This window comes from Oncorhynchus gorbuscha, linkage group LG16 (assembly GCF_021184085.1).
Source record: "Oncorhynchus gorbuscha isolate QuinsamMale2020 ecotype Even-year linkage group LG16, OgorEven_v1.0, whole genome shotgun sequence".
Taxonomy (NCBI): Eukaryota; Metazoa; Chordata; class Actinopteri; order Salmoniformes; family Salmonidae; genus Oncorhynchus; species Oncorhynchus gorbuscha.
The window spans coordinates 8097681-8116261 of record NC_060188.1 but is presented as its reverse complement, the minus strand read 5'-3'; the positions used below and the strand labels follow the sequence as shown (position 1 = coordinate 8116261).

Here is an 18581-nt window from a genome sequence, read left to right as displayed (position 1 = left end):
AGCGCCAGTGAGGGGCGATGCATTGATGTGACCCATATGCTTTTCATTTGTAACCGAAGATCCTTGCTTGCTTTTTGTGTTCCCCTTACAAAATATAATCTATTATCTTATTTGTATTTATTGTCTTTGTCAAATGGTTCCATTCTGTCCGTAAGCGTTAACTGAAGACTTAAGTTATGTATATGTAAATAATGTATAGGTTTTATGGGTCTCCTTTTTGTTGTTGTATGAATACTGAAACATGTTACACCTACTGGCTGTACTTTGCATCAGGTCAGTTTGAGGTCTTCTGTACACAAGTCAAAAACATGATCATAAACAAGTACTATATAACGTGATGTCAGGAAAAGTCCATTTCCAGCAGGAATGAGGATGATAATGATGCAGATGAATAGGAATTTGGGTGGTAGTAATATTGATGATAATGGTGATGATGATAAGGCAGATGTTGAGGATGAATAGGATATGGGTGGTAGTAATATTGATGATGAGGGTGATGATGCAGATGAATAGGAATATGGGTGGTAGTAATATTGATGATGATGGTGATGATGATAAGGCAGATGTTGAGGATGAATAGGAATATGGGTGGTAGTAATATTGATGATGATGATGATAAGGCAGATGTTGAGGATGAATAGGATATGGGTGGTAGTAATATTGATGATGATGATGAATAGGATATGATGATAATGTTGCAGATGAATTGAGGATGAATAGGATATGGGTGGTAGTAATATTGATGATGATGATAAGGCAGATGTTGAGGATGAATAGGATATGGGTGGTAGTAATATTGATGATGATGATAAGGCAGATGTTGAGGATGAATAGGATATGGGTGGTAGTAATATTGATGATGATGATAAGGCAGATGTTGAGGATGAATAGGATATGGGTGGTAGTAATATTGATGATGATGATAAGGCAGATGTTGAGGATGAATAGGATATGGGTGGCAGTAATATTGATGATGATGATAAGGCAGATGTTGAGGATGAATAGGATATGGGTGGTAGTAATATTGATGATGATGGTGATGATGATAAGGCAGATGTTGAGGATGAATAGGATATGGGTGGCAGTAATATTGATGATGATGATAAGGCAGATGTTGAGGATGAATAGGATATGGGTGGCAGTAATATTGATGATGATGATAAGGCAGATGTTGAGGATGAATAGGATATGGGTGGCAGTAATATTGATGATGATGATAAGGCAGATGTTGAGGATGAATGATATAGTAATATTGATGATGATGATGCATGAATAGGAATTTGATGATGATAAGGCAGATGTTGAGGATGAATAGGATATGGGTGGTAGTAATAATGATTGGTGATGATGATAAGGCAGATGTTGAGGATGAATAGGATATGATGATGATGATGATGATGATAAGGCAGATGTTGAGGATGAATAGGATATGGGTGGTAGTAATATTGATGATGATGATAAGGCAGATGTTGAGGATGAATAGGATATGAGGATGGTGGTGGTAGTAATATTGATGATGATGATAAGGCAGATGTTGAGGATGAATAGGATATGGGTGGTAGTAATATTGATGATGATGATAAGGCAGATGTTGAGGATGAATAGGATATGGGTGGTAGTAATATTGATGATGATGGTGATGATGATAAGGCAGATGTTGAGGATGAATAGGATATGGGTGGTAGTAATATTGATGATGATGATAAGGCAGATGTTGAGGATGAATAGGATATGGGTGGTAGTAATATTGATGATGATGATAAGGCAGATGTTGAGGATGAATAGGATATGGGTGGTAGTAATATTGATGATGATGATAAGGCAGATGTTGAGGATGAATAGGATATGGGTGGTAGTAATATTGATGATGATGATAAGGCAGATGTTGAGGATGAATAGGATATGGGTGGTAGTAATATTGATGATGATGATAAGGCAGATGTTGAGGATGAATAGGATATGGGTGGCAGTAATATTGATGATGATGAAAATGATGATGTCCGAACTATAATGCTGACTGATGGAGTTGAATCCAGTAGTTTTTCTATGTGTTTGTAAGATATGACCCCTGATCTCAGGGCAGAATATGACCTACTACTGCCCCTTGTGTGGGGCTATAGCTAAATTAACTTTTATATCTCTGTAAAAGCTATTGGTCACATTGTACATTACGTGGAAAGCTACATAAAGTATACAAAGACTACATCCGTTGTACGACGCATTTATTTAATATTTATTGAGCTTGACCTACATATTTGCATATGCAATTAATCATCCAGTTTATCAGTAGATAATATGCTGAAATGTATATTTTATGAAACTTAGTAGGACATGGATCAAAGGTTAAGTTCTTAATTTATGTTAATCATATAAGTACCAACTGTCATGGGTAGTAATTATTTAAATAGACTTTAGATACAATATTTGCCTGTTTTTTATATGGTGGAAAAGCAGTAGAAAAGAAAATGTAACTGGGAAAAACCATGTCCTGAACAGCAACCAACCAACTGACCTCCAGCCCATGTCTATGAACATTCTTATGAGTGTAGAGACAGATGGAGTGGTGGGACAAGACTACAGTGTGAGAAACCCTTTACTGATGGTTAGTCTATATGAAACCCTTTACTGATGGTTAGTCTATGAGAAACCCTTTACTGATGGTTAGTCTATGAGAAACCCTTTACTGATGGTTAAAGTCTATGAGAAACCCTTTACTGATGGTTAAAGTCTATGAGAAACCCTTTACTGATGGTTAGTCTATGTGAAACCCTTTACTGATGGTTAGTCTATGAGAAACCCTTTACTGATGGTTAAAGTCTATGAGAAACCCTTTACTGATGGTTAAAGTCTATGAGAAACCCTTTACTGATGGTTTGTCTATGTGAAACCCTTTACTGATGGTTAGTCTATGAGAAACCCTTTACTGATGGTTAAAGTCTATGAGAAACCCTTTACTGGTGGTTAAAGTCTATGAGAAACCCTTTACTGATGGTTAAAATCTACCCCTTCATTGATCAGCAAACAGACATAGATCAGGTCAGAGTAATATGAGTTCCCCCCTTAATTGGCCAATAAATAGATACAGTGTCTAGATAAGGTGTGAAAATAAATCATTTGAAAGAGGGGGACCGAGTTCTTTAGGTAACATAGTGGGCAGATGGGTGTTAAGTCCTGATTCTATACACTTCTGACCTGAAGGGATTTCTGTCTGCTTTATAGTGTAAGTGATGCAACACTGACTCTCAGTGTATTGATGTGACATTACAATACATGGAAGCAAAATTGAACTCCAATCCATTAACCGGTGTTATGATACCGATGGTTTGTTGAGACTGATGGTTTATACGGTTGTGGCTACCATTACAGCGCCATCTAGTTGTCACGTTGGGGATAGCAGTTGTTGACAACTATCATTTTAGCTAAGCCCTAACCCTTTCCTACCCTTCATTAATTATCCTATCCTGCTCTGTTAGTTCTCAAACCATCAATATCTTGAAACTGTAGTTAATGAATGAAATTGCATTCCATCCACAGGCAATGTCATTAAAAATATTTCACAGTCTATTTATTTCCCACATTTAGATATTCTCCAGATATTGTACAGTACAGTTTGTATGCAACAGTTGCTATGCCGACGGCATGAAGCTGACACTCAGAATGAATCATTTTAAGCAGCGACTACACATTTGACTTGTTTTACAATGGTTCGCTATATTCATACAATGTACAACAGTTATCCATATGCATGTATAAACAATCTGTCTAAGAGTAAATACCAATCGCTTTTCAAATAATTAATTTTTACATGATACATAAACAAAGCAGAGATTGGGATCTGTTGGCAGATCCGTGAGCCAGCAGGGACACATCAATTTAAAAACTCCAACATGAAGCAAACTACACATTTTAACATATCACACGTTTAAAGGTGCAATCTGCAGTTCTTTCATCCATTTTTGGACCTCTTAAGAATATAATGTTATAATATTACAAATGCCTCGTGCTTAATTCAACTGTCGTAACCATCAGAAACCAAAATAAAAGCTTGTTTCACTCCAGTGTTTGTAAACAAACACTATATACCTTCAAAACATGGTAACAATAATTTAGATATCTTGGATGGCCAGTCCTTGCATCCATAGCTCTGTCTATGAATTTGAGAGTGGTTACATTTCTCTAGCCCCGTTCCTCAGCTTTTTACTGAAACGCGATGGCAGTTCACTTTGTTATTGTTTCAACTGCTGATTGCAGCTTTAACATAGTGACATGTATTGTTCCCGTTCAAACATTTGTGTAAATGTTAGTTTGGTCCTCGTCAAGTTAACTAATCAGTGGCAGTAAGTATCCTGATATAATAGAAAATACGTGAGAAGTGAATACTCCTGAAAAAACTGCACTTTGCTGCCATCTGTAGGTAAGATGTGGCACAGCGGCATCAACTGTTTCCTCAGCAGCAATCATGGCTGGTTGACGTTTTCAAACAAAGTCCAGGGCACAGCATCACAATGGGAACGAACAACAACAAAATAAAGAGACAGAGGCTTCCCTGTATATCTACTGGGACTGATCTCCCAGTAAACTATGCAGGCGGGAGGTTCTATCCACACCCAGCAACTTCCCAGCAACCCTCCACAGATTCCAGATAACTTAAAAAAGAAAGCTGATCTTAGATCAGTATCGAAAAGCAACATCACCTATGACTTCTCACCCTTGACCTTGGCGACCTGCCCTGACCTGATGACCCCTTCAGCAGGGTGAGGAGGAGACCTGGTCGTAGTCGGGGCACTTGAGCAGGGCAGGGTAGCTGGTGCTCATCTGGAGTGAGGTTTCGCTGGAGATGTCCGAGGGGCTGCGTCCACGTGCCCAGGTCTCCGGGTGCAGGAACTGACCGGAGTGGTCAGAGCAGTTACTGAGGCGTGGCCGGTAGAAGCCGGGGTGGTGGCGCTGGTACATTTCCTCGGCTGTGTAGCGCTTCATGAACAGGTAGACGGACATGACGCCCGCACTCTGGGGGAGAGAGAGAGAGAGACGGACAGACGATAAAGTTTAGAGGACACTGCACTCTGTAGTATAGAGAGCCAGAAGACCCAGAAGAGAGGGTACCACACCAGCAGACAACAGGTAAACTAGTGTTCAGAGCATTGGGCCGTAACCGTAAGGTTGCTGGTTCGAATACCCGAGCCTACAAGGTGAAATGCAAGACACTTGACTAATTTGCTCCAGGGGTGCTCTACTACTATGGCTGTAGTATTTCACCTCACCTATCCAGTGTGTGACAATAAAAAAAAACATGTTCTTTGGTAGTGAACTATCATACAATGTAGATTTTTTTTACAACAAATCTACCTCAGTGGGTGCATGTTTCTTCTTTTTTCTCATCTTATTCAACTGTCACCATGGACTTGCAACAAAGATAGCTCAGATGTGCGAGTGCCTTTTGAATTTTGAAGTACCTCAGTGAGCAGAAAGGAGATGGCAGCGAAGGCGAAGGACCAGCCGTACCGGTAGCTGAAGTAGGACTCACTGCTCTTGGTCCTGTTCAACATCTCGTCATTAATACTGGATATATACAACACGAGACCTACCACCAGAGCTAGACCTGACAGAAAGAGAGGGAAGAGAAGGGGGAGATAACATAAAGAGAGGGAAGAGGAGGGGGAGATAACAGAAAGAGAGGGAAGAGGAGGAGGGGAGATAACAGAAAGAGAGGGAAGAGGAGGGGGAGATAACAGAAAGAGAGGGAAGAGGAGGGGGGGAGATAACAGAAAGAGAGGGAAGAGGAGGGGGAGATAACAGAAAGAGAGGGAAGAGGCGGGGGAGATAACAGGAAGAGAAGGGGGAGATAACAGAAAGAGAGGGAAGAGGAGGGGGAGATAACAGAAGGAGAGAGAGAGAGAGAGGGGGAAGACAAACGAGAGATTAAACAAACCTTCAAAGCCTGAACATCAGTCAGAGAAAGAAAAAGACAGACAGAGAAGACAGATAGTGATTGTGTTAAAGCGAGATAGACACCGTCACATTCTGTAGCTGAAGCAGAGACCGCAGAAAATGAGGAGAAGTAGGGAAGAAGAGGAGAAAGAAAAGGAGGTGAGGAGGAAGAGAGGGAAGATTAGAAGAGTACCGGAAAGGATGAAGAAGATTCCGGAGACAAAGGCCAGGATGGTGCGATGAGGTCGGACGTGTCCGATGTTGTTTAGCACAAAGCCAATGAACATGAAGAACAGACTGACCAGAGGAAACGGAGTGGCTGAACGAATCATCTCTGAGAGAGAGAGAGAGAGAGAGAGAGAGAGAGAGAGAGAGAGAGAGAGAGAGAGAGAGAGAGAGAGAGAGAGAGAGAGAGAGAGAGAGAGAGAGAGAGAGAGAGAGAGAAAAAAAAAACAGAATTTAACAGACACACATAGCTATGCTCATCTACAAACTCTTATACTCTACTTTCATCTCGGACTCTGGACATAGAAGGTCCAAACAATCTTCCTGTCTAGCAGAGACCTTTCAACAGGCATCAACCAAAACCTAATAAGGCTGGGACTTTAGAGAAAGTCAAACTCCCCTCAGTGTGTCTCCTCAGAGTTATTACCTAATAACTATTCTGAAGCAGAGAAGAGTCAGCAGGGTGGAGACCCAGAGACGCTGGGAGTTCTGATGACTCATTTGATTCTGTATGGGCAGACTGGGCTCGGGGCAATTGGAAAGAGACTTGAATAGTAAAGAGGTAGTCATTCAGACACACTAGGAGGAGGAAAACACATTTCAATAAAACTGCATTGTATTATTACTTTTAAGCATTAGAGCCTTAATTGGTGATGTGAAAGCTGAAATACTGGTGATAAAGAAGCACTATTTTACACGTTTCTTGCCACCCACAAGGGAATATATTATCCCTCGCATTCAGCATGTTCTTCCATTTCTTCCCTTTAGAAGGCTAGTTACAAGCCAGACTGATATTATCATTACCACCCCATTCATCGACAGGAACTCAGGAAACCTCAGTAACAGTTCTTCCAATGCACATACAGCTTCTTAATTGTACAGTGCACTGCTCCCTCTCACAGCTTCAGCTATTCAGGCAGAAAGACTGTTTAGCTAAGTAACCAGAAGAGGGTGCCATATGTTGATACATTGTGTCACATGTCCTTATTTGTCCTGAATGCATTGGCAGTATTCCAACCACCCACTCACTCTGACCACAAAGAGTGCTTCATCTACTCACACACAGACAGGGTCTATTCAATCAAACACTGTACATCGAGAAGAGAGACCCTTTAGAGCAGATGGCCTAAAAGTTGATATTTATTATTATTGTTTCTCCAGCAGATTGTTCAATTATGTATACAATGCCTTGGCAACAGAGGCAACCACACAATAAAGATTGAGAGAGCGAGCGAGAGAGAGTCAGGAAAATTAGAGAAATATAACTTACTAAGTACACTGACTGTGGACTCAGAGGTGAGCTGTAAGTTCATGGGCATGATGTACTCGATGGTGAAACAGTGACCTGCCTCTTCACCTGGAAGAGAAGAAGAGAGGGATTATAGAGAGTCTATACAGAGGTTGTAGAGATTATGATTGAACCTTTATTTTGACAGCGAGACATGCTGACAGAAAGACATGCTGAGACTTTCCATAGAGGGGTCATAAACTGTAGACTGAACCGTTCAGACGCAACAGATGATTTTGTGAGAAGACCGATTTCCAGGTCTGACAAACACCACTCTAGCTCTGTCACCTTTCATCGCTAATGTCTTCAGGTCTGACAAACACCGCTCTAGCTCGGTCACCTTTCATCGCTAATGTCTTCTGGTCTGACAAACACCGCTCTAGCTCGGTCACCTTTCATCGCTAATGTCTTCTGGTCTGACAAACACCGCTCTAGCTCTGTCACCTTTCATCGCTAATGTCTTCTGGTCTGACAAACACCGCTCTAGCTCTGTCACCTTTCATCGCTAATGTCTTCTGGTCTGACAAACACCGCTCTAGCTCGGTCACCTTTCATCGCTAATGTCTTCTGGTCTGACAAACACCGCTCTAGCTCTGTCACCTTTCATCGCTAATGTCTTCTGGTCTGACAAACACCGCTCTAGCTCGGTCACCTTTCATCGCTAATGCGGAAATGCAACATTCTCCCTCTTATTCCCCAAAACCAACCAGACAGTGAGAAAGAAGATCTAGATCCTAAAAATGTTCCTCGGCTGTCCCCATAAGAGAACCCTTTGAGAAACCCTTTTTGGTTCCAGGTAAAAACCCCTTTGAGTTCCATGTAAATCCCTTTCCACAGAGGGTTCTACATGGAACCCAAAATAGTTCTACCTGGAACCAAAAAGGTCTCTCCTTTGGGGACACCCAAATAACACTTTTGTAACCCTTTTTTCTAAGAGTGTACAGCTAGAAATGGTCTCAATCGGTCTGATCCAGGATCAGCTGGAGATGGTAGTGACCTGCCAGGAAGCAGACTCTCCAGAGTCCAGAGTGCAGGGAGGTCCTGATGTCAGTGGTCTGGTTCAGGGGCAGGATGACCCCCTCCTCCAGGTACAGCCAGTAGTCTGTAGAGACCGCAACTCCCAGAAGCCCCAGCCCGCTGACCGCAAACACGCTGCTCAGCAATGCCAGAGCCTTCCTGCCACACCCGCTCATCACGGTAGGATCAGAGGTGGTCCGCACCAGTAGGGGGCACTGGGTCAGAGGTGAGAGGTCAGATCTGTGGGGAGAAGTAGGGGGTTGTTACAGTTAATGGGGTGACACGGGTGTAGTTGGTGACACAAGCAGAGCGACCTACTGGTAGTGAACACGCTTAGGGTGCAAAGGACCAGGCACACACACAATTGACTGGCATGCTCTTCTGTACGATTGGTAGATGATGTATAATGGGATAATGCTGCTAGATCTCTCAGACAGAGATACATGTCATACTGCCCTGTGTCACTCAGAGGGAGGGAGGGAGGGAGGGAGGGAGGGAGGGAGGGAGGGAGGGAGGGAGGGAGGGAGGGAGGGCAAGAGAGAGAAGAGAAGACGTGAGAGAAGATGTGCGACTAGCAGCATGACACAGCCACCCGACCCTGTGCTGCTGTTCTAATACTACCCTTTCAGTTCTCTCTCTCTGCTCTGTGGCTGTGAGGACATGTGGATGAATATATAGGCCAATTAATGATAAAGCATGAGGAGCAACACCTTACAGCCACACAAGAAAGAAACCGTGGGAGTATGCATGGCTGGGAGCTATGAGGTGTTTGAATAGACGTTTCAAAGGTAGACTGAAAATGTTTCTCAGTGAATAGACTTAATGTCCTGATTTCAAACACAGCTGTTGGCTCATTGTGGTGAATTCCCCTGGACTTGAGAGGGTATATAAATGAGGTGTGGGCGTGCTGGCAGGCGTTAAGAGTGTTGGAGGAACATCAAGCCCTGAAGGAGGACATGATTGGTGTGTGTTTGAGTGTGAGTGTGTGTGAGAGAGAGAGAGAGAGATTGGGGTGTGGCTGGTGATGCTGTGGTCTGGGTGTAGGTCCTCTTGGTATGGGTTCTCTCGGTGCAGTTCTGGGAGGGTGTCTCGCTGGTCTGGGCGGAGTGTCCATTGCTCTGTTGCTCCTGTGTGAGGTGCTGAGGCTACGGATGAGGGTTGGGATTGCTGCCTTGTAGAGGTGGACCTGGTCATAAAGGCTGTTCACGTCCAGGGTGGAGTGGTGGGCCAGGTAGACATTAGTTTTGAGGCACAGTCTTGCTTAATGCTTGCATTCACCCGCTGTATGGTGGCAGGGTGAAAGCCTTTTCGTGGTAGCAGAGTGGAGATAACCACTTGGGGAAAGTGGAAGAAGCTTTTTCAATCCCTCCCTTGAGTGCTGTAGACACCCTTCACTGCTGGGCTCTCAGGTCATTTATGTCCGTGTGAATTATGATGTGGCTGGGGGACCCTAGTCTGTCCTCTGACAACAGCTCCAGGCCATGCCTAATGTTTGGGCACCAGCGTTTAGCCACTTTGGGAAAAAGTTTATCCTCTTGAATGTATTTGCCATTTGAGTCAATGAAGAGCACAATCTCTAGCTTTGTGTGTCCACAGTGGATGTGTGGGGGTTTTCAAGGTAGCTATCAGGGGAGCTGACATGACATGTGAGCATGCACACAGATATACAGATGCATGTACAGTGGCAGTCAAAAGTTTGGACACACCTACTCATTCAAGGGTTTTTCGTTATTTTTACTATTTTCTACATTGTAGAATAATAGTGAAGACATCAAAACTATGAAATAACAGATATGGAATCATGTAGTACCCCAAAAAAGTGTTCATATATTTTATATTTGAGATTCGTCAAAGTAGCCACCGTTTGCCTTGATGACAACTTTGCACACTCTTGGCATTCTCTCAACCAGCTTCACCTGGAATGCTTTTCCAACAGTCTTGAAGGAGTTCCCACATATGCTGAGCACTTGTTGGCTGCTTTTCCATCACTCTGCCGTCCAACTCATCCCAAACCATCTCATTTGGGTCAAGGTTGGGGGATTGTGGATGCCAGGTTATCTGATGCAGCACTCCATCACTCTCCTTCTTGGTCAAATAGCCCTTACACAGCCTGGAGGTGTGTGTTGGGTCATCGTCCTGTTGAAAAACAAATGATAGTCCCACTAAGCGCAAACCAGATGGCATGGCATATTGCTGCAGAATGCTGTGGTAGCCATGCTGGTTAAGTGTGCCTTGAATTCTAAATAAATCACTGACAGTGTCACCGGTAAAGCACCCCCACACCATCACACCTCCTCCTCCATGCTTCACGGTGGGAACTACACATGCGGTGATCATCCGTTCACCTATTCTGCATCTCACAGAGACACAGCGGTTGGAACCAAAAATCTCAAATTTGGACTCCAGTCTAATGTCCAATGCTCGTATTTCTTGGCCCAAGCAAGTCTCTTCTTCTTATTGGTGTCCTTTAGTAGTGGTTTCTTTGCAGAAATTCGACCATAAAGGCCTGATTCACACAGTCTCCTCTGAAAAGTTGATGTTGAGATGTGTTTGTTACTTGAACTCTGTGAAGTATTTTTTTGGGCTGCAATTTCTGAGGCTAGTAACTCTAATGAACTTATCCTCTGCAGCAGAAGTAACTCTGGGTCTTTCTTTCCTGTGACGGTCCTCATGAGAGAGAGTTTCATCATAGCGCTTGATGGTTTTTGCGACTGCACTTGAAGAAACTATCAAAGTTCTTGAAATTTTCCGGATTGACTGACCTTCATGTCTTAAAGTAATGATGGACTGTCATTTCTCTTTGCTTATTTGAGCTGTTCTTGCCATAATATGGATGTTGTCTTTACCAAATTGGGCTATCTTCTGTATACCATTCCATGTCACAACACAACTGATTGGCTCAAATGTATTAAGAAGGAATGAAATTCCACAAATTAACTTTTAACAAGACACAATTGTTAATTAAAATGCATTTCTGGTGACTACCTTATGAATCTGGTTGAGAGAATGCCAACAGTGTGCAAAGCTGTCATCAAGGCAAAGGGTGGCTACTTCGAAGAATCTCAAATAAAAATATATTTAGATTTGTGTAACATGTTTTTTGTTTACTACATGATTCCATATGTGTTATTTTATCATTTTGATGTCGTCACTATTATTCTACAATGTATAAAAATAGAAAAAATTAAGAAAAACCCTTGAATGAGTAGGTGTGTCAAAACTGAATCTGTGCATGCACACTGTCACATTCGTCATAAGGATCGGACCAAGGTGCAGCGTGAGTAGAGTTTCACATCATTTTAATAAATCGAAACTCACTGAACAAAACAACAAACAACCAAACAAAACGTGATGCTACTGATGTGCACTAAGGCTACTATACATAGACAAGATCCCACACCAGAAAGTGGGAAAAAGGGCTGCCTAAATATGATCCCCAATCAGAGACGATGATAAACAGCTGTCTCTGATTGGGAACCATATCAGGCCAACATAGAAATACAAAACATAGAATGCCCACCCCAAATCACACCCTGACCTAACCAAATAGAGAACTAAAACGGCTCTCTAAGGTCAGGGCATGACACATACGCATCCATGCACACAAATGTACACGCACGCACGCGCACACACGCGCACACGCACACGCACACACACACACACACACACACACACACACACACACACACACACACACACACACACACACACACACACACACACACACACACACACACACACACACACACACACACACACAAAGACATCTACTAGTTATAATCTGATTCTACTATTTCATTAGCTGTAGCCTCTGAACTCTGACAGGAAACATTCACCACTGAAGCGAGACGGAATACAGAGACTGTCTTCTATTTACATTCACAACCCTGTCACTCACTCACACCAGGCAGTGAGTCAAAAGACACATTTAGACATGTTCCACTTTAGTATGACTTATTAAAACAAATGATCTGGATATGAAAATCCCCCAATTATCACCAAGGTGATTGCTGAGGGAATGAGTAAGAAGAACATTTTATTGACGCGTGATCGGGTTCAAGGTTCATGACATCATCACTGGTAAAAAGGGGGAGGTAAAAGACATCAGAGGGGCAAACTGTCAACAAAAGAGACAACTGTGAAGGCTACAAAACACCTCAACTTGTGAAAATGGCTTGTCCTACTGTATATGCCCAGCAATTCATAATGCCTGGCCCATAAGCATCCTCTATGTTACAAGTGTGTCATCAGACCTACACCCAACCTGTTATACAACTGGATGGTTAGAAGGAGACTGAAGCATGTCCTGTCAGTTAGTTACAATCGAGACCATCCTAGTACTACCCCTGATTGAATGAATATATGACACTGTGTTGACTGATAGTAGCCTATATTTAGGCTCTATGGTTGTGATGGTTCTGTTTCTAGGCTACGTATTGATGTGTATGTATTTATATAAGACACAACCTGCTGTAAACTGCTGATAGTTGCAGAGTCCCATTCTATTAGTCTCATAACTCATAAACCTTTCCATGGTGGGCTTCACTGTGACTGGGGTTTGTAGACCAGGTTATAATACATGGAACCACAGCCAGTTTACTGGGAAATGTCCAGCCTTTGAGGATTTAGGTTTACAGATGAACAAAATGTACTACAGAAAAATAAAATGGACTTGTGGAAACTGCAGAACATTTTTGCAACAGCGAAAGCAACCCTTTTAAGGTGTTGTTTTGTCAAAAATAAATGTGCTTATTATCTTTGTCTCTCTTGGCATATTTGAATAATTTGACTGTCTCCCAAAACATATCTGTGCAACCCAGACTTAATTAATTAGCTAAATGGGAAAATATAAATTCAAATGAAGTATTTTAAATAATTTACCAAAGATGTGGAACACACTTTCTCAATACAGATTCCATCACACTAATATGATGTATGGCTACAGGCTGCAGAATGCAGATGCTATAAAACATTCGTGAATTCAGACATCACTGATCCTTTCAATCAGGGTTGAATTGGTTTTCAATAATAATTTTTGCAGATGCCCTTATCTAGAGCAGTTTACATGTGCAATTAGGGTTAAGTGCCTAGCTCAAGGGTAAGACAGATTTTTCACCTTGTCGGCTCGAGGATTCAAACTAACCAACTTTAGAGGATGGCACTTGTCATTTCGGTGTTGTCGACTTGCAGAGGACATTGCAGGTAGTCTATAAACTGATTGTCTGCGGCGACACCGCCATTTCATCGGCTGGCTCTCTATGGTGCAGTTGATTCAAAGGTGACAGTAGCGCGCAATTCTGTATAATTTCCCGCCCAGACCCATGATCTCTTTCTCTGACAGAGAGAGGAGAGAGAGAGAGAGAGAGAGAGAGAGAGAGAGAGAGAGAGAGAATGGGGGGGGGGAGAAGAGAGAGAGAGAGAGGAGAGAGAGAGAATGGGGGGAGAGAGAGAGAGAGAGAGAGACAGAAAGAGGGACAGAAAGAGAGACAGACGGACAGACAGACGATAAAGGTTAGAGGACACTGCACTCTGTAGTATAGAGAGCCAGAAGACCCAGAAGAGAGGGTACCACACCAGCAGACGACAGGTAAACTAGTGATCAGAGCGTTGGGCCGTAACCGTAAGGTTGCTGGTTCGAATACCCGAACGAAAACTTTCCATTGCTCTGATCCGCGAAAAGATATCGATCAGAAACAATGATGAAAGAAAACAGACCAATAAAACAGACCAATCTTTAGTGAGATAAAATAAATAATTTGCCGAGATAACTATTGTTCATGTCACTTTGTATTACAGCTACAAGGTGAATGGTTTAGTGAAGTGACATGTCTTTGAACCGGAGAGACCGCTGCATGCATGGGAACTATCCATGGACCTGAAATTACGAAGAAGAAAAAACAGAGGCAAAGTGCCCTGCGCTGTAGTACGAAAACATGTTTCTTACATTTGGGTCTAATCACTCATCTTCATTCAAACAATTTACTGTGACTACAGATATCCATTTTAACTGGCGATTCAATCCAAATATCCCATCTTAAATTAAAATGCGCAGGTCATACAAAACGCAACTCATTGGGAAATAAAAGCGTCCAATTTAAATTCCTTACCGGACAAAATAAACTCGGCATTACATCAGATTGCGTACCTCAGATCTGTGTGCGTAGGATGAGTCTTGGTTCTCTCTCAGTAGTTCTCCCTCCTATGTGTGTCTTCATCTGCACCCCTCACAGACAGTAACAAAAGGTGTTGGAGCGCCGCTGGGCCGTAGCCACTCGCTTCTTGGCATGAAGGTGCGCTTCCCCCAGAGCTCCTAGGATTTAGCACGCGACCTCACTCACTCACTAGTGACGACGGACATATCTGCAGACCGCACCAGCAGGTAGCTGTCCTGCTCAGCTCAACTCAGATGCTTCAGCTCAACTCAGATGCTTCAGCTCAACTCAGACGCTTCGTGCCATGGTGATTGATATCATCACCCCGCTGCGCGGAATGCTGAATGCGGAGGCTACGAGAGAGAGAGAGAGAGAGAGAGAGAGAGAGAGAGAGAGAGAGAGAGAGAGAGAGAGAGAGAGAGAGAGAGAGAGAGAGAGAGAGAGAGAGAGAGAGAGAGAGAGAGAGGGAGAGCACCAACCAAAACAAACTATTTCATCAGATTACATACAGTCTTACACTTTTTCCCGAGAAAAGTGACGTCAATATCACCCCGTAAAGGAGTCCAGTCACCAATGATAGATGCTCATATGGCTTACTGTATATTTAGAACGTTTTGAGATCATCAATAATGAAATAATAAGTCTACCTCTGGATTTCCCTAGATTGCCTTAGAGAGATCGTATTGATATGTTATTTATGTGTGCAATTCCTCAAAGTATCCTAAAAATAAATCTGAAACATGTCCTCTTATTTTGTGAAAACATGTCACACATTTCTGATAGAGTGAGCAGAAAATAACTTCTCACCAGTGGAAAAATACAAAATAAGCCCCAGCAAAACAGCTGATACAAAGGCATCATAATCACTGTGCCTTTATTCTGTCTTGTCTAGAAACAGTCCCGGGCCCCTGGGACTTAAGCACCAAGGCCAGCTCCTGCCATGAACGAAAGACAGATGAGAGAGAATGCTTTGGGCTGGATTCAATGAGTATGACGGAAGTATCGCAGAAAATCCATGTTACAGCTCGATTTAAATGTAAAGGCAATGTTCCCGTGTTCACGGAGACTTCATTGACGGTAAACACTTCATATGTCAGCTCAATCAGACATTACTTTTAAATCTAAGTAAACATAAGGAACACTAAAAAGAAAAGGTTCCTGGAGTACCCTTTAGGGGTTCTTCAAATTAAAGCTGTGGGGAAACCTCTAGAAGTTTTTTGAGGGACCCTTTAAAATAAACCCCTTTTAATGGATCATCAAATAAACTTTTGAATAACTTTTTGTGGTTCATTTTTTAAATAGCCCCCTCGATATTATTGTTAATGATAATAATATGCATAACAAGAACACAATATTTTAGTTCTCAGTTTATCATGAGTTTAGTGGCAACGTCGAATTTAAAAATTCTAATATGAGGTAAACTCCCAGCAGAGTCCCAAGTCCTCTGGGTTTATCCTCTGGCCTGTTGATGTTAATGTGTTGATGTTCTCTGTATCCATAGGCAGAATGAGTTTGCCATGCGTTGTGTTCAAACAGATTTCCTGTTATATTCATCAGAGGTGTGGGGAGGGTGAAGTCTGTGAATCCCAAAAAATGTAATTATACATAAGATTAACAAAACACACAACAGTATTCATACCTTGTTTTTTTGTGGTGAATGTGAATGAAAAAACCCTTTTTGATGAGGGTTTTCATATACATACCTTGTCCATAGAGGCCTATAGGCTATTCATTGAAGAGGTAAGGGAAGAGGATGGCAAATGTGATTTGCATATTATTCCAATTGACATACCTTTGTATGCCTCCTTGTCTGTATACCTGCAAACACAGTCACCTGCACCCAGTTCAGTCATCTGCACCCAGTTCAGTCATCTGCACCCAGTTCAGTCATCTGCACCCAGTTCAGTCATCTGCACCCAGTTCAGTCATCTGCACCCAATACAGCCAGCCTTCAACATATTATAGCCTACATATTCTTACCTCTTTGTTGATTGATATCCATTGAATTGTGTCCAGTCTTTGTTTTAGAAAATATTTTCACAAATATGAAAAGAGAGATGGTATCATTACAAAACAATATCCATTTAGATCATATAAGGGACCAACCTCAAATTGAGGAGATCTTTACATTTCTCAGTTAAGTACCTGCACCTGGTCTCCTTTCAAATTCAAATCCAAATGTTTCTAGTTGGGCAGTTAGGTTCCTGCAAGAACCCCCACCAACTAAGGAGGTTCCTCGATGAACCCCACCTCATATGGGGTTCTTGGAAGAACCTTTTGAGGGCCATTTGCAGTGCCAGGAAGACTAAGGTTCTTCAAAGAACTTTGAGGATCTCAGAAGAACCCTTGTTGAACCCCTACTTTTTAGAGTGTACCAACAAAGACTGTCATTGAGCATAGTGATAAGTTGTCTGCTACAGTCACGTTCTCATAAGGGATAAAATATGAGTCTTCTTGTCCCCGTACACACTCATGTTGTACAAGGAATGCATAACACATTTGGCACCACCGTTGTGATACAACAGAGAGATCTTCAGTACAAAAATAACAACACAAGCAACAGACAAAACTGTCCATTGTATCAGAAAAATATCTGTTGTATCACAACCATTATGTCAAATGCGTTGTAAATAAGTTGTACAATCTAAGTGTGGGGGGCCTTTGAGTGCTTTACATGAAGCAAACTGTTTACTCATGTGTTCAGTATTAGCTTATATTGTCACGCCCTGACCTTAGAGATCCTTATTTATTCTCTATGTTTGGTTAGGTCAGGGTGTGACTCGGGTGGGAGAATCTATGTTTTCTATTTCTTTGTTGTTTTTGCCTAGTGTGGTTCCCAATCAGAGGCAGCTGTCTATTGTTGTCTCTGATTGGGGATCATATATAACTTGTCATTTTCCATTTGGGTTTTGTGGGGTGTTGTTTTCCATTTAGTATCTGTGCCTGACGGAGCTGTCTGCTTTTGTTTTTGTATTCGTTATTCTTGTTTGAGTGATTCTTGACAATAAAGATCATGAACACTTTCCACGCTGCACTTTGGTCCACTCTTCCTTCCGACGACGAGCGTTACATATATAACCGACGAGGTATATCTCAAGGGCATATCTTATCTAGATTAACTTCCATTAGATTCCAAACGTAGTCTGCATTATTATGGCTTTATGAGCAGGTTCACTTGCTCAGCAACTGGAATAGAATAGGAGCCAACATACCAGGCCAGGTCTGTGTTCTGTGAATGCAGTGGTCCACTTAGACAGACAGAGAGAAATAGAGAGAGAAATAGAGAGAGGGGGAAGAGAGATAGCGAGAGAGGGGGGGGGGGGAGGGGCAGAGAGTGGGAGAAACAACAGACATACACACACATTACGAGGCGAACCCCAGCCCAAGACAAAACAAACAGCAGGACTCTGCTGATTCATCTGAGGGCTCAGATGTGATTGCTGACAATTTGTCTGTGTGCAGGCCGAGTGTGCTAAACCTCTAAACGCTCCTATCTGGCAGGCCACGTTTGAAGGGTTAATATGAAGAGGGCAGACAACCTTCATCCTTTTGTCACCCTGAGGAGATGGAAAAGTTATTGAAAATACTGAATGTGGCATTTGGATATTGGTGAGATTGCGTTGCTTTTAAGCAAGAATACTTTTGAAGTCTGTGAGGCAAAGCGGGATTCCTCATGAATAGCAATAGTGATATACAGTACAATGATACAGGAAACTGTCCAATATGTAGAATCTACATACGAAGTCTGGGAGGCAAAGCGGGATTCCTCATGAATAGCAATAGTGATATACAGTACAATGATACAGGAAACTGTCCAATATGTAGAATCTACATACGAAGTCTGGGAGGCAAAGCGGGTTTCCTCATGAATAGCAATAGTGATATACATTACAATGATACAGGAAACTGTCCAATATGTAGAATCTACATACGAAGTCTGGGAGGCAAAGCGGGTTTCCTCATGAATAGCA

General features: G+C 42.3%; 1 protein-coding gene across 1 annotated transcript; it reads right to left on the bottom strand.

Annotated features, from left to right (window-relative positions):
• Positions 1–2220: 2220 nt before the first annotated feature.
• Positions 2221–14951, bottom strand: cacng5b (calcium channel, voltage-dependent, gamma subunit 5b). Its single transcript, XM_046303904.1, has 6 exons — positions 14604–14951; positions 8439–8698; positions 7424–7510; positions 6122–6262; positions 5454–5599; positions 2221–5007 (listed from the first exon to the last, which is right to left on the bottom strand). The coding sequence occupies exons 2-6, from the start codon at positions 8632–8634 to the stop codon at positions 4747–4749; spliced, it is 831 nt and encodes a 276-aa protein (XP_046159860.1). The 5' UTR covers positions 8635–8698; positions 14604–14951; the 3' UTR covers positions 2221–4746.
• Positions 14952–18581: the final 3630 nt, after the last annotated feature.